Consider the following 14936-nt stretch of genomic DNA (forward strand, 5'->3'; position numbering starts at 1 on the left):
CCCAAGGGGTCCCGCCATGCCCGGGGCTGTGCTGCCTGGGGACAGGGGACCCGAGCATCAGGGATGCCTGGCACCCAGGTCAGGCACCCAGGGGAAGATGCTAAGCTGCCAGCAGCCGCTGCGGGTCACTGTCCCCCTGTGTAGGACTTATCCAACACCCACCTGCCTGTCCGGTCCCACGCTCCCCTCTCCCTTCATCTCCTTCCCTGCCCATCCCTCTGTCCCAGCCGTGCCTCTCCACACGCATCCCCGTCCCCTCTGTCCCCAAGCCCATGGTGTTCTGGCACAGCCCTGAGGGGTGACAGTAGGACATGGGGTAGGGGCAGCCCAGCCCAGCCTGCCCCGCTCCTGCAGCCCCGTAATGGGATGGGGTGGCACAGCAAACTGGTCCCTGTGCCTGCACTGCCATCACAGCATCCCCAGGGGAAGCCCGGAAAGGGTGCAGAAACCTTGGGAAATTTGCATATATAGATAGAGGGAAGTATATATATATATACACATGCACACACACACATATATAATATATAGGGTCTCTCAGGACCCTCCAGCATCCTAAGGACCAGGGGAGCCTGCTCACTTTTGGGTCACGGCCTAAGCCCAGAGCTGCTGGGGAGGCGGCAGGGGGTGGCTGTTGTCACCCCACTACTAGGGGCTGATCTGAGCCCGGCACAGCCCCCCCAGGGAAGCTATAGCCACAGGAGGGGGCACACATCCTGAGCACCCCCCTTCTCCCCCCTGGTGCCCCAGGTAGGGCAGCATGGGGGCACTGGTAGGGCAGAGCCCCTGTCCCCTAAGGAAGAGCACAGGCATCCGGATAACAGCTTTATAGGGGCAGGGTGTGGGGACTCCCCCAGATACACACAGAGGAATAATTACGAGTTAAATAGGATCCAAACACATATAAGTTAAAGTGGGGGGCAGGCTCCCCGCGGCCCCCCTGCCCCTCACGGGCACAGTCTGTGGCTGCCAGCAAAGAGGCCCCCGATGCCTCAGCCCGGCCCCTCTCCCCGGACGCGGTTCACAAGACGGAGCCCATCTTCCTCTCCGTGGTGCCCAGCTCGTCATCCTCCTCTTCCTCATCCTCCTCGCCCCCCGAGCAGGAGGAGTCGGGGCCGTAGCCCAGCTCGGCGGTGCTGCGGTGCAGGAAGCCCGAGCCGGGGCTGCGCCCCACAAACTCGGGGCCCTCGCCCACCTGTCCCTGGGGCTCGCTGGGCAGCAGCTTCTCGCAGGCTTTGCCGAGCCCCCGCAGCTTCTCAGCCTCCGCCGTGGCCCCCTGCTCCTTGGCTTTGCGGCTCCGCTTCCACTTCATCCGGCGGTTCTGGAACCAGATCTTCACCTGCCCACGAAGAGAGAACCCGTGACACCGGGGCCACGGGCACCCAGCCCCATGCAGTTGTGCCCCCAGTGCCCCATCCAGTCCCCACTCCCCCCGCTGCCTTCCCTGCAGCACAGACCTGCCCCCCCCAGGCTCCCATTTTTGCAGGCATCCTGTGGTCATCCCTGCCAGGAGGCTGGGGAAGGACTCACAGCTCCAAGCGAGGGGCAACAGCATCACCCCAAATTCCCACCCCCATATCCCCAGGAGCTGCCGGTGCCCCCCTCCGCGCCCCCAGGACCAAGGTACCTGTGTTTCGGTGAGCATCAGCGACGTGGCCACCTCGAAGCGCTTGGGCCTGGACAGGTACTTGTTGAGCTTGAACTGGTTCTCCAGCTCCAGGAGCTGCTGGCTGGTGAAGGCCGTGCGGGGCCGGCGGCACTTCCCCATCAAGCCGGCCTGCGGGGTGGCTGCGGGACAGACAGCGGGATGGGGTCGGGGAGCAGCGGGGCCAGGGGCACCCCCTCGGCGAGCCCGGCGTGAGGAGGAAGGCGAGCGCCTCTTCCATCGCCTCCCGCCCCAATAATGGCTTTATTGCCCGGCTGATACCGACCGGCGAGATACGTTATCAGGCCTCGGTGTGCAACTGGGATCAGTCCTGTGACTGGAATTAAAGCTCCTTTTATTGCCGGGACACGCAGGTGTCTGCCCAACTGCCGAGGGCTGCGGCGCAGGGCTCCGCGCGCCCCGCGCAGGGCTGATAGCTCGCCCTCGGCCCCGAGCAGGAGGCTGGGGAACAAAGGGGCCTTTGAGAGGCCGGCTGGGGTGGCTCCTGCGCCGTGTTTGATCCCTGCTTATCTCCTCTCCGCTCGCTTTATTGTACCCCCCCGCCAGGGTTCGGCTTTTACTGCTTCTCCCAGCACCGCAGCGGCAATCAAACCCAGAGGTTCGCAGCTGGGAGGAAAGGGCCGGAGCGGTGCAGGGGGGCATTAACGGGAAAGGTCCTTGGCACATCACCCCTGCCACAAAGTCCTCGCCATGTCCCACGGCACTGCTGCAGAGCCCTGATTCTCCCTCCAGCTCGTCGGCAACCCAGGCACCAGCTCAGAAAATTCCTGCCCGGCTGGACACAGGGACAGAGACACACGTGGGACAGAGCGAGACAGAGCCCCACAGCCCCACGTGGGTTCGGGACGGGGCAGAGCTGTCAGAGGGGGATCCATCTCCAAAATGCCTCTGCTTCCTCAGCAGGTGGCCAGCAGCACCCGGCCGAGCGTGGCACATGAGGGTCACCGCGGCTCGTCCTCCTTGTGGGGCACGGGGCCACGTTATCTCCTCAGATTCCAGCTTTGATCCCGACCTGCCCATCTCCCGAGGTGTCCACCGAGCCCTTCACAAACACAGCGGTGACGCACGGCGCAGGAATTTATGAAGGGGGCATTAACTGAGCGCCATCCAGGTTTGATCCCGGGTACCTGGATGCTGGGTGGGACAGGTCAAACAGGCAGAGGTGGGGCTGGGCTGGGGCTCTGCAAACTCCTTGTGTGATGAGCAGGGGTGGACACGACCCCTCCTGCATCCACACCCACGGTACCAGATCCACCTCGCAGCCTCTGGCCATTTAAACAAGGGACTGATTAGAGGGATGCTGTGCCGATGGCTCTGACATGCACCCAGGGCAATATTTTCATCTAAAAAGTGTTAGATGAAAGACAGCTCAGCTCTGCAGCGGTCTGGGCTGTGGATGGTCTGTGCAAACCAGCAGAGACACGGGATGGAACAGATCCAAGCAGGGCCCCTTCTGCTAAGGAAAGGGGGACTGGCTTCTCCCACCTCAACATGGAGAGCCTTGAGCTCAACCCCGAGCCTGTGCCATGGGGCAGCGGATCCTGGCTCTGGGGAAAACAGAAATCCTCCAGACGAAAGGCTCCTCTGTGCTGCCTCCTGCAAGGCCAGATGTGGGGAGGGCGGAGGCACAGAAATGAGCCCTGACCCCGAAAGCAGGGGGAGTTCTGTCTGCTCGGGTTCAGGGGATGCTGACAGGCAGCTTGCTTTAGCAGCACCCCCAAAAAGGGACTCGCTCTCCACAAGACACTGAGGACAGGTTGGTCAGGCAAGAAAAGGAAGAGCAGAAATTTTGCCCAAATCCAGACAAATCTAAATGGGATGTAGACCAAACGACTACCAACACAGGTGACTGGCCACTGGAGCACAATCCCTCTGGCCAGGTTGTCCACCTCAGTGTCTCCAATTCGGGCTCGGCACAACGGTGCCCGTCACAGACCGTGACCTTCTAGAAGCCCCCAACTCCTCCTGCCCCAGTCCCGGCCAAACCAAAAGCCACCACCACCAGCACGGGGATTCTGAGGGTAGGAGGTATGTTCCAGCTTGCCGTGCAGAGGGGAAATGCCTGTCCTAACCGTGTGCCTGGTGGAACCTTCCCCTGCCCTGTGGCACGGACAGCACCCCCCCAGGGCTCACCTCTCTCAGTTCCCTGTCAGCCGAGCTGTGAACACTTCTCCATCACCGCCACCACCCCACAAAAAGAGCAACCCGTCAGGAAGGCTCTCCCCCTTACCCAGCTCCTGCCTCAGCACCATGCCTTTGCTTGACAAAGGGTTTCCTACCTACCCGTACATCTCCTGCGGGATCACAGCTCATCTCGGTATCCCTTCAGCCTGGCCATGCCCCTCTGATGGGTTCCTGGCATTTGGCTGCAAAAATCAGTGAATATATTGGCTGGCCTGGAGCTGAGAAAGCCCCCGACTCTGTGGCCAGGAGCTGTACAGGACAGCTGCCTCCCGGATAATTAGGTAAAGCTTATAAAGAATTATTAGCTTATTCGATACAGTTCTGTCTACTTGATAACGAACCTAATCCAAGGTTGATATTAACCCACTTGGTTTTAATTCGGTTTGTTTAGCTATAGCTCACTTGGCTTTGTGGGCTAGCAGATAAAGGAGAGGAAATTAGCACCCCGCCCCCACTGGAGGTGTTTCTGCAGATGTCAGGGCTGGCAGGAGGAGAGGTGGTCCACGGCCAGGGGTCTGCCAGCAGCCCTGACTGCTCTCCATGGGACAGTGTGTGTAAGGGACCTTCCTAAATCTTCCACCCCCTGGTTTCCTCCATCAGCAGGCTCCTGCCTGCTCTTTGCCAGCTGTTTCCCAGCCCGTGCTTCCTGCCGATGCCAGACCACTGCACACACGGGAGCCTCGGAAGGCACCAGCCAGGAGCAGTCCCTGCAGCCCCTAGAAAGGTCCCCAGAAAGGAACCACGTGTTCCTCCCGAGAGCCTTGCCATGTCTCCCAACCCGCAGCTGTGCATCACCACGCTCTGCTCCTACAAATGTCTGCCAGGCAGGTCTCTGCTCTCAGCTCCCAGCACCCTGCTGCATTTCCACGCCGCCAGCCAGGGCAAATAAATCACAGCTCCCATCAATACCGATGCGCGCAGCACCCCGGTGCCAAACGCTCTCCCCGAGCAGTTCAGGAGGGCAGCCACCTGCTCACAGCGAGTCCGAGCCCCCAGGACAAGGACCCGGGCTGGGAGCAGAGGAGCCCAGGTGGCTGCGGCGAGGACATGCCTGCTCCTTGGACCTTCCCCGCCTGCCCTCTCACTCTGCATTGCAGCAGAGGCACACGGGTGGTGGCTGCGGCTCCGCAGAGGCAGATGGCGAGGAAGGCACCCGTGTATACGGCAGTGGGAGCGCTTTTCGGAGCAGAACCAGCACCCAGCCCCAGCCCTGCTCCGTGCAGGTGCCCACTGTCTCAAGCCACCCCCCAGCACCCTGCCTTCCCCTACAACAAGGGCAGGTGAGAGCAGAGCAACTGTGTGCCGTGCCTCCCCGCAGATCCTGCTGCTTCGCTTCAGGGGCTGTCCCTCTCCTTCCAACACCCTGACCATTCCCCAGAGACCAGACCACGCCGTGCCTGCAAAACATCTCTACACTTGAAGCCAGAGAAGGAATTCATGATTTGGCTCTAGAATCTCCCACGAATACATCGCAAGGGTGACCTCCCTCTGGGGTGCTCCAGAACAAGCACTGGGAGGCTTTCAGATGTGTCTCCCCCAGGTATCTGCCCAGTGCTACCCGAGAGCTAAACATGAGCAGCACCAGCAGCACAGAAACTTGTGCTCACACACTCTGGAAACCTCATCCAGGCAAGTCTGTCTGTCCATCCAACTGGGCTGGGTGATGGGACGGGGAAACACAGACCACAGGCAGCCCAAGAACCCTGTGCCAACAGCGGGAGGCTCCTGCCCAGCTCACCATCCTCTTCACGGGGGTGAGGAAGGGCTGTGCAGGCAGCATGCCCTAGGCAGGACGCAGATGTCCCCTCCTGTCCCTGCATACCCTCACCACAGTCCCCATCCCCACACAACAGCCAGCACGTTGGGGCAAAATCTAGCAAGTGGCAGTGGTGACTACAAGGAGAAGTCAACCTGCTTTTGAATCTTGCAGCAAGCCCACAAGAGGAAGAGCTGGAGACACCCTCGAGAACCCAAACGATCCCAAGGGACTGGAACAAGAGCCTGGAGATGAATGAGCTGGTGCAGAACGAGGGCCAGGGCCTGATGGCAGAGCCTACACAGCAGCGAGAACAAGAGGACACAAGGACCGAGGGAGCAGGATCCCCTGCAAAGGGCTCCCCAGAACTGGGACCAAGCACCTTTTGACCAGGATATGGACTGGGGCAGTGGTCACTGTGCTTGAAAAATCTACAGCCCTGGCAGTTCTTGCCACATCCTCGTTACACCTCCTTGCGTCTGCCTTGGCTCTCCCAGCTCTCTAGGTCCCAACCCACCAACACTTGGGTCAGCAGCCGCTTTTCCTCCCCTGAGCTACCCCCGTTGGGACACAAACCTGTCCACGTTACCCCAGCCAGAAGCCAAGCCTGGAGGAATACTCTGCACCCTGAGGTGCCATCACCACTTTGCAGCTGGACCCAAAACCCACAGCCCCGGGGAGAGCCGGGGAAAAAGGAGAGCAGCCGAGGGAGGGGGACAGCCCCTTTCCCTTTCCCTTCAGCCTGTCCAGGTGTAACTTAACGAGGGAGCAAAGAAGGGGCTGATTTATGTTAATTCTCCATTTGTGCGTTATTATTCGTTTCCAGCGGCCCGGGGCGCTTCTGATTCGTTTCCCGGTGCCGGTCCCGCTCCCCGTTTCTTTCTTTTCGTTTCCTTCCCGCGGCGGCGGCGCGCAACGAGCCCGCGGCGGCCGTGCGGTGCCGGCGGCTGGGGGGGGGGGTGCGGGCAGAGACCCCCCCGGGAGCACCTCTGCCCTACCGGCCCCGGGGCCGGCACCCCCCCTCCGTGCCGCCCTACAGCCCCGGGCCGGGGGAGGGCAGGCGGCGGGGCCAGATCTCCCCCCCCCGCACCCCGGGACTCCGCTCAGGGGTCTCAGCGCTGGGGGCGTGACCCCGCAAAGGGCCCCCCGCAATGGGGAGCGGGGCCGGGCAACAGCAAAAACCCCGCAATAGGGCCGGCCCCGAGGGCTCCCGACCTCCGACGGGGCGGCCCCGGCGAGCCTCAGCCCCCCAGCCCCAGCCCCGAGGTGTGTGTGGGGGGGGCGGTCCCGGATCCCTTACCGTGGAAGTCGGAGAGCCTCGGCACCAGCATCCCGGCTCGGATCCAGTGCTCCAGCGGCAAGGAGCCGGCCACGGCCGCCTTCAGGTGCTCCGCGCCGGGCGGCGGCAGGTGGGGGAAGCCGGTGTAGGCGAAAGCGGGGTGCTGGCCCCCCAGGGCCGGGAGCGGGTACACGGCGGGGGGGTAGAGGGCCGGCAGGGCGCCGAGCCCGGGGCCGGGGAGATGCAGCAAGCCGGGCTTGGGGACGAAGCCGGCCGGGCCGAGGGGCGCAGAGACCTGGGGAGCCCTCGGCGAGGGGGTGTCGGTGCGCCCGGGGGGGCCGGGGCTCCCCGCGGGGCTGAGCCCCGGCGGAGATGCGCTCCTCGGCGGCTCTTCAGCCAGGAGCGCCTCGATGCTGAAGTTTTGGGATTTCTCCATGGGTTTGTGCATGGCGGGCCCCCCACCCCCGGCACGGCACGGCACGGCTCGCCTGCCAGGGCAGCGCCCGGCCGGGCAGCCCCGGGCCAGCCCCGGTACCGGCGGGCATCCACCCGCGGGGCCCCGCTCCGCTCCGCGGGGCTGCCCTCGGGGGCAGCCCTCCTCTCCTCTCCGCTCCTCCTCCTCCCGGGCACTCGCTCTCCCGTCGCCACCGGGGGGGCTTTTTTAACCCCCCCTCCACCTGCCCCAGCTCCCCATTGGCTCCGAGCGGGCCCCCCGCCCCGCCGGCCCGGCCTCCCTCCCCGCGGGCCTCCAGCCTCCGGTGTCCTCAGCCTCCGGCACGGCGCTGCGGGACCCCGTGGGGCCCGATCCGGAGGCTTCTGCGCCTCCCCGGCCTCGTAACCCGGCCCAGCTCCGTGCCCAGGGGGTCCCCAGGCCGCAGGGCTCGCAGCGCTGACCCACAGCCGGGCCCGGTTTCCTCGGTGGGGAAACAGAGGCTGCAGAGGACATGGATCTGCTCAGATAGGGCGAGACCGGACAGGCTTCAGTGGCATGAACCCCCAGCCCTGAGGGGCTCTGCCCTGGGCACCTCAGGGCTGGGAAGGCAGGAGAAGTGCTCCATGTCCCCCTGCCATTTCCCATTGCACCCCTCTGGGACACGGAGATCCGTGGACCTGAGCTGGCTCCACAGAGCGTCCACCTCCCTGCATCACCGACACCCATCCAAGATGCCAACAGGGCAGGCAGGGAGATTTTTACTCATTTGCCCAGGCTTTGCTTATCCAGGCAAGCCACAGCTTGAAAAGCACCACCAGGAACAGAGAGGAGAGCCTCAGCTGTTCTGCGAGATGTGGGTGAGCTGGAGCAGAGCTACCGTAGCTCCACTGCCAGCGGCCTTTGGGAAGAAGCAGAGCATCTGGGAGCAGGTCTGTACCTGTCTGTGTCAGGGTCCCACCTTTTGTCATGCTGATGCAACGAGACAAGCCTCTGGTTGTGCCCAGCAATGGGTCCTGCTCTTTGGAAGGCAAGTGAGGCAGCTGCTACAGCTCTGCTTAAGGATTATCAGAGCTAGAGAGAGCTCCCATCCCTGTATTTCCTTCCCCTTCACCATTTCTATCCTTGCTGGATTCCCTGAGATTTTAGGGCAAGAGTCCCCAGTATCCTGCCTCCCACAAAGGCTCCGAGCAGACGCTCAGGGAAGAGAAAGGCAGGAGCACACACGGGACTTTCCCCAGCCTCCTCTGCCCGGCAGCCCCAGGGGCTTCTCTTCCGCAAGCCCATCCAGCCTGGCCTGGAGCCCACTGAGCTCCCTGCACCCGCAGCACCGAGGTCCAAAGGTCCCCCGTGGGAGATAACTTCCTCCTTCCTTTGCCTGAGCTTACTGGGGCCTGAGCCCCAAATCTTTGTATGGGAACAGACACACAACAGCCCTTCTCCAGCTGCCTCCCCAGGAGGACAGGAATCAGCCCCACGGCCAGCCCAGGGCTAGATTGCACAGAAGGGAATTTGGGGTGGGAACGGAGCAGCCTGGCTGCCGGGCAGAGGGGAGAGCTGCAACAGGTATCCCGGGAACCAAGGGCGCAAGAGAGGTAGGACGACTCTTCTGTAGGTCAACAGCAAGCAAGGCCATTCACTTCCCAATAACAAGAGAAATCTGGGATGAAAATAGGGGGAGATCCCTCCTCCAGGCGAGCCAAACCCAGAAGCTGGGGCCCTGCAAGAGACGTGCCTGGGGCAGGAGCACCCAGCGGGCAGGGACAGGAGCAGAGCCCAGGAGAGCCGCCCCGGGAGGTGGCCAGCAGAAGGGGCGGGATGCGGGCGGTGATAGATGCCAGGGTGCTGATGAGTTCACAGTCTTCGGGGTCATTAATCAGATCAGAGCTGGATTAAGGTGTCCGAGGTCTGATTAGCTTCATTTCCCGCCTCAGGAAGGAGGGAACTTGCTTTCCCATCCATCAGGGTCCTCCGCTGACAGCTCACCTGGTTGCTAACTAGATCTGAGGATTGCAATAAGCGAGCGTGGCTGTGGCCTGGTCCCTTACCTCTGCCCATTGCAGAAGGGTCTGCACACAAGAGATACACAACCCCGAGCATCAGCCGAAGGCCACGGCCCCCGGGATATCAGCCAGAGAGAGCCTGACCCCATGGCCCAGGCATGCAAGGGCACTGCAGGCTCGCATCCTTCCCCAGCCACCTGCCAGCGGTGCCTCAGCTCTCAGACATGAGCCGTGGAGGGGGACAGGTAGCATTTGGGAGCACAGTTCAGTTTTACAGCCCTGCCGTTTCCTCGCTGTCACCTTGGGCAGCAACGTAACACCCCTCAGCAAACCCGACTGCCCCAAGATCAAAGCCCAGGGTGCCGAGGAAAACACACACCCCGATAAAAAACCGCCGACTGGAAGCAGACTCTCGCTTTCCCAGGATCAGGTCCTTATCCCAGGCTTCAGACAAAGACAAGACCCGTGCTGAGGCTGTTTTAATCTCCAATTAACCCATAATTTTGGCCAGTCATAGACCGTGGTTTAACACCAAGCCGTTACGGTGGGTTTGGGCGGCGGCAGGCACGGATTTCTACCATCTTGCTCCCACCAAGGCTTGAGCTTCTAAGTCTTGCAGGAGCTTCCCTGTCCCCAGGAGGCTTGCTAAGGATTAACTGCTCCTCCAGCCAGGGCTTTCTGCCTTTGGAAATGACTTCCCCAGATTTTTGGAGCCCTAACCATCACCCGCAGCGCTGCAGCCCTTCCCCTGCCCCTCGCAGGCCACCCCTATCTCCGGGCTCTGGGAAGCCGCAGGAGGCTGGTGGGGAAGGTAAATAAACTGCCAGCCCTGGGGTGATTTGTGGCAAAATGAACAGCCCCGAAGTCACCTGCGGGTGGCCCGGTGAGATAATGGCTCCTAATCAGCCCCACAGCGGTGGGAGCCGGGCTTTGCGGGGTCAGACCTGGCACGGCCAGCCCGGTGTCCCAGGCTGCTTGGTGGCCATCCTCTCCGCAGAAGGCACCGATGCGGCTGTCCGCACAGCCCAGCGCTCCCCAAACCCCTTGAGGTGTCTCCCAGCGATGGCAGGAACAAGTGCCAGGAGTGCCACCAAAGCCACCTGCACGCCAGCTCCCAGGCTGGGCCGTGTGCCTCTGTCCCTGCCTGCACCCCCTTCTGCTTGGGGTCTGCCTGCTCCTGCCCATCCCGGGGGGCTCCGAGCCAGCTGCAGGCTGCCCGGGGCTTCTCCAGGCCGTGCCATCAGCAGGCAGAGCTCTGCCCTAAGGGACAGGGAGATCCCCACGTCTCCATCCCCCAGCACTGCACGGGCTCGGTGGGGAGCTCCGCAGCCCCCTGCTCACCGCATCCAGCCTCCACGATCCCCCCACGGCGCTGAGCCCAGGTACCTGCCCCAAGCGAAGGGGTTAACAGGGAGAGCAAACACTGCGGCAGTCCCTCCCAGACAGGCCTCCTGCAGGGATTTCTGAGCTGCTGTTTATTTAGGCAAGCGATTCCTCAAATAAGCAGCCCCATCTCTGATGGGACGTGGCAAGGCTGAGCAGAAAAACGTGTTAGCAGCTCCCCTCCTGGAGCAGGGGGATGGCAAACGGGTGCAGGAAGGGCTGCTCGGAGCAGAACGAGCCAGAGGAAGCAATAGGATCCCAAAACCCACAGCAGCCACCCAGAGATCCCCTCCTTCTGGTGCGCCAAACAAGCTCTAGCAGGACCTGGGCTCTGCCTCGTTGCCCATCCTTACCCCAGGCTTTGGCTTTTTGGAGAAAAGGCTAAACAGGTGTCGTATCCGGCAGCCTGGCATCACTTAAAGAGGGATGGGATGCACAGCCCATTGGGAACACCCTCCTGGTACACCCCTGTGTCCTCGCTCCCAGCACCGTGCCCCAGCACATCACACCCCGTGCCCACAGCCCTACTCTCCCCCCCTACCACCCCCAGCAAAGGGCACTGGGGCACCCCACACCCCTGATTTGTCCCATCAGCTCCAGGACATTCAGCTCCCATTTGGCTTCGCAGGGTCCTGAGCTGCTCCCCCAGAGGGGAGGGAAGTCGAGGCTGGGCCCTGGGTGCGGGGTGACCCCCGGCACAGCCTCACCTCCTGCTAATGGGCTTTCCATGGAGTCAGCTCCCAGCCTGCTCCCAGGGTGACTGGATAAATCAGCTGCTCCTCCCAGGACCTTGGGCTCTAATTAATGTCAGCTCATTAACGAGATAACGGCCATTTATTACCCTGTCTCCCTGGCTGCTGATTAACCCTTTCCCAAGGCAGGGGGTGGCGATGGCATGGGATGGCAGGAGCTGGGGACGTCCCTGCAGTGACACCCAGGGGTGCCTCGGGAGGACGGGGGGACAGGCGGAAGGACAGGCAGGGCTTCTAGGGCTGAGCGAGGAAAGGATGGGACAGGGTTTGTGCGGGTGGGTGTGTGGCAGAGTTTTCCTCCCTTTGGCACAGAAAAGGGGTCCATGGATTACAGCCAAGACCCTCGTGTCCTCACCTCTAGATGCAAAAGCAGCCCCGGCTCCGTCTCCCCTGGCACTGCCGCCCCACCGGCCCTACAGAGCAGTGGGGCAGGGTGATCTGCCCTGGGGAAGGGGGTGCCAAGGGGGCTGGGGAGGGCATGGTACCCCCTCCCAGGGGGCTCATGCTCTCGTTACATCAATCACGGTGCGCTGTGGCTCCCTATTAGCGGGAGCAGCGGCTGGTTAATCAGGCTGAGGGCTTCGGCTCGTTAAGCTGACACCTCCGCTGCGAGAGTGAGACATGGGGGCACGCGAGGTGCCACTTATTTATTTTCTTCCTTTCCCAGGGAATATATTAAACAAATTAAATTCCTGGAGTGTTGGGTCAGCACCGATCGCTCTGCGCCTGTGCCCGGCACAGCCACGGGGAGGGTCTGCCGCAGAGCCCGGCCCCCCCCAGCCCCTCGCGATGAGGCACAGCCCCCATTTCCCTCCCCATTCCCCTTCCCTGGGTGCTGGGAGGAGATCTTGAAGGGAATGCAGACCGTGGCTTGGTACAGAAGCTCCTCGGTGCTGCTGTCAGCTGTAGCCCTGGCACTTATTTGTGGGGGCTGGTGGCAGGGTGGCACCGCGAGGCCACTCCGTGGCTCAGCCCGCTGGAAGGCAGTGAGCGTCTTCTCCGTAGCAGCTGAGAGTCTCCATCCCAGGACACTAAGTACGGGGGATTTAGGAGAACACCGTGCACCCCCAAAAGTGCTTTCATGCCTTAACAGCGCTGGCGTTGACCTCAACCTGTGTGGAGCCATGAGAACAAGGCTCTTTACCGAAACAGCCCCCGCTTCAGGACCAGCCACCCCTTCAAAACCGAATGTTGGCCCTGCTCAGATGCCCCAAGGGTTCGTGAGCCATTTCCTCGCCGCTGGCTGCCGCACCCCACCCTGGGGCTGGCCGTGCTTCAGCCCTGCTCCAGGTCTCTTTGGGACGACAACCGTGGGTGGGGGACTTGCCCCAGGTGAACCATTTGTTGATTTATTGGCCGTTCGCAGCTCTTTCCTCTGCCACCACCACTTCCCTCCCCATCCTCGCAGCAAAGCTGGCGGCAGCCTGTCCCGCTCTGCTGTCCCGTCCCACCCCCGGCCCTTTTCGGCAGCCTCTTCCCCTCACAGATCCCAGTCCCTTCCGCTTAACCGCAGTCCTCCCAGCACCTCCTCGGTTCAGGAGCAGACCCACCTTCCGCTGGTGGAAGGGTGACTCCCTGGAGGTTAGCGACGAATTAGAAATAATTTAATTTACCTCCCCGTTCGGGCGCTTTGATGAGCTGAAAGGCCCCTTGTCAGGCGGCGAATCCATCTTCCTCCAGCCTTACATCAAATTTCATTCCCTAATTAGAAACTCCTGCCCCGGAGCGTGCTGCCCCCCGCCCCGGCCGCCCCGTCTCCCCACCAGCACCATTAGGAAAATAAATCGTTCCATTAGCCGCATTGTTGTGGCTGGGGGGCCCCCGCCGCCGGGAGTTATTGGAGCAGGAGGGAGGGCGGGGGATGCAGAGGGATGATTTATTAAGGAAAAGGGCCCTGATTAGATCCTTCCTCGTCCCTCGTGAGCACATACTCGCACACCCCGTCCCCGGGCACCCCGCAGCCTCTGGCAGGAGGTGACTGAGGGATGGCAGCGGGGTTCCCGGGGCCGTATCCTGCAACTGTCCGGCCCCCCAGGCAGCGCTGGGACCCTGCACGAGGTAACGTCAGTGCCTGCTGCCCTGGGGGACCGCCAGCATCACCCCCTGGTGCTGCCACCCCATAGCCGGGGTTGTGCGGGCGCTGCGACGGCAGAAGGCCGGGGGGCGAGGGACAGACGGGAGAGGCGGGGACGGGGCTGGGGTCCCCCCTTGTTAACAAGGCCGGGCCCTGTAACCTTTACAAGGCGCTGAATGGGAGGTGGGAACCTCTCCTCCCCTGATTTGGGGCCGGGCGGGGGTCTAGGCTTGGATTTTAGGGAGGGGGGACGCCCGCTGCCCCAGATGGGAGCATGTGTGGGGCTTCTCCCGCCGCCACATGCCCTCCCTCTCCCTCCCGCCCACCATTCACATGGTAATGGGGACAAATTGATGGAGGGACATCCATTGTGGTACCCCCTCGTCAGCCCGGCCCTTCTGCCGGCCACCCACCAGCATCCCTATCCATCACCACCTCGGGGTGGGACAGGACGGGACGGGATGGGGGCCCCGGTGGGACCCCCGCCAGGATCACTGTGCTTTCCATGGAGCTCTATGGGGGAGCTGACAGGGCTTCAGGAGGGCAAAGAGCCCAAAATCTTATTTACGGGTCCTTCCTCTTCATGCCCTGGGGGCAGCCCAGAGCCAGCACCCCACACTTCACCCGCTTCCACCCCAAAGCAGGCCGCAGTGCCCTGCAGCAGCCTCCTAACGGGGCAGAGATCGTTTCCCCCATGCCCACAGATACCCTAAAACCCTGAGCCTGGGGACGACCCCAACACCACGGGACATCCCCGAAGGGCACAACCGGTGCTGCTGGGGGGGTGCCTGCCCCCGTCAGCTGGGCTGGTGCTGAGCTGCGAGGGGGCACGGCCGGAGCATCCCCTCTGGAGCGGAGCCCCCGCCTCGGGCTCCCCCCGGCCGCGGCACCGCTGGCAGCCCGATGGAAATTTCACTCCATAAAGCGGCTCTCCAAGGCCTGACCCCGCGGGCCCCCCCCCCCCGCCCACCCCCCCCCGGGACCAATTTGTCCTTCTCTGTAATAAGAACCTAATTAAATTAGCCCAGCCGCCTCGCCGAGCCCTTAAATTAGCCGCGGTGAGGAGGGCCCTCGCTGACAGCCCGCGGCCGGATTGCTCCGCGCTCGCCGTGCTTTGGGGTCTGGGGAAAGACCCCGGTGGGACCCCGCTCCCAGCCCCGCTGTGGGACAGGGACGGGGAGGCTTGGGGATGGGGCAGGGGTGCACGGGGAGGCTGCGTGGGGCACAGGGGTGTGGGGTGGGCTGGAGGGGGGACGGGGCTGGCTCGGGGTGGGGGGGCAGAGCTGGAGGTTGTTAGCACCAAGCCGATGTGGAGAACCCCATGTGCCACTTGGAGGGGGGGGGGGGTCCATCCCCAGGGGAGCACTGGGGTAACGGGCGCTGCGGTGACGGGGAGCCACCCGGGACTGGCT

General features: G+C 62.8%; 1 protein-coding gene across 1 annotated transcript; it reads right to left on the bottom strand.

The window, feature by feature from the left end:
• Positions 1-207: 207 nt before the first annotated feature.
• Positions 208-7503, bottom strand: LOC121072362 (motor neuron and pancreas homeobox protein 1-like). Its single transcript, XM_040561884.1, has 3 exons — positions 6904-7503; positions 1625-1785; positions 208-1336 (listed from the first exon to the last, which is right to left on the bottom strand). The coding sequence occupies exons 1-3, from the start codon at positions 7328-7330 to the stop codon at positions 1019-1021; spliced, it is 906 nt and encodes a 301-aa protein (XP_040417818.1). The 5' UTR covers positions 7331-7503; the 3' UTR covers positions 208-1018.
• Between the last annotated feature and the right edge of the window lie 7433 nt (positions 7504-14936).

The sequence above is a fragment of the Cygnus olor genome, chromosome 6 (assembly GCF_009769625.2).
Source record: "Cygnus olor isolate bCygOlo1 chromosome 6, bCygOlo1.pri.v2, whole genome shotgun sequence".
NCBI lineage: Eukaryota > Metazoa > Chordata > Aves > Anseriformes > Anatidae > Cygnus > Cygnus olor.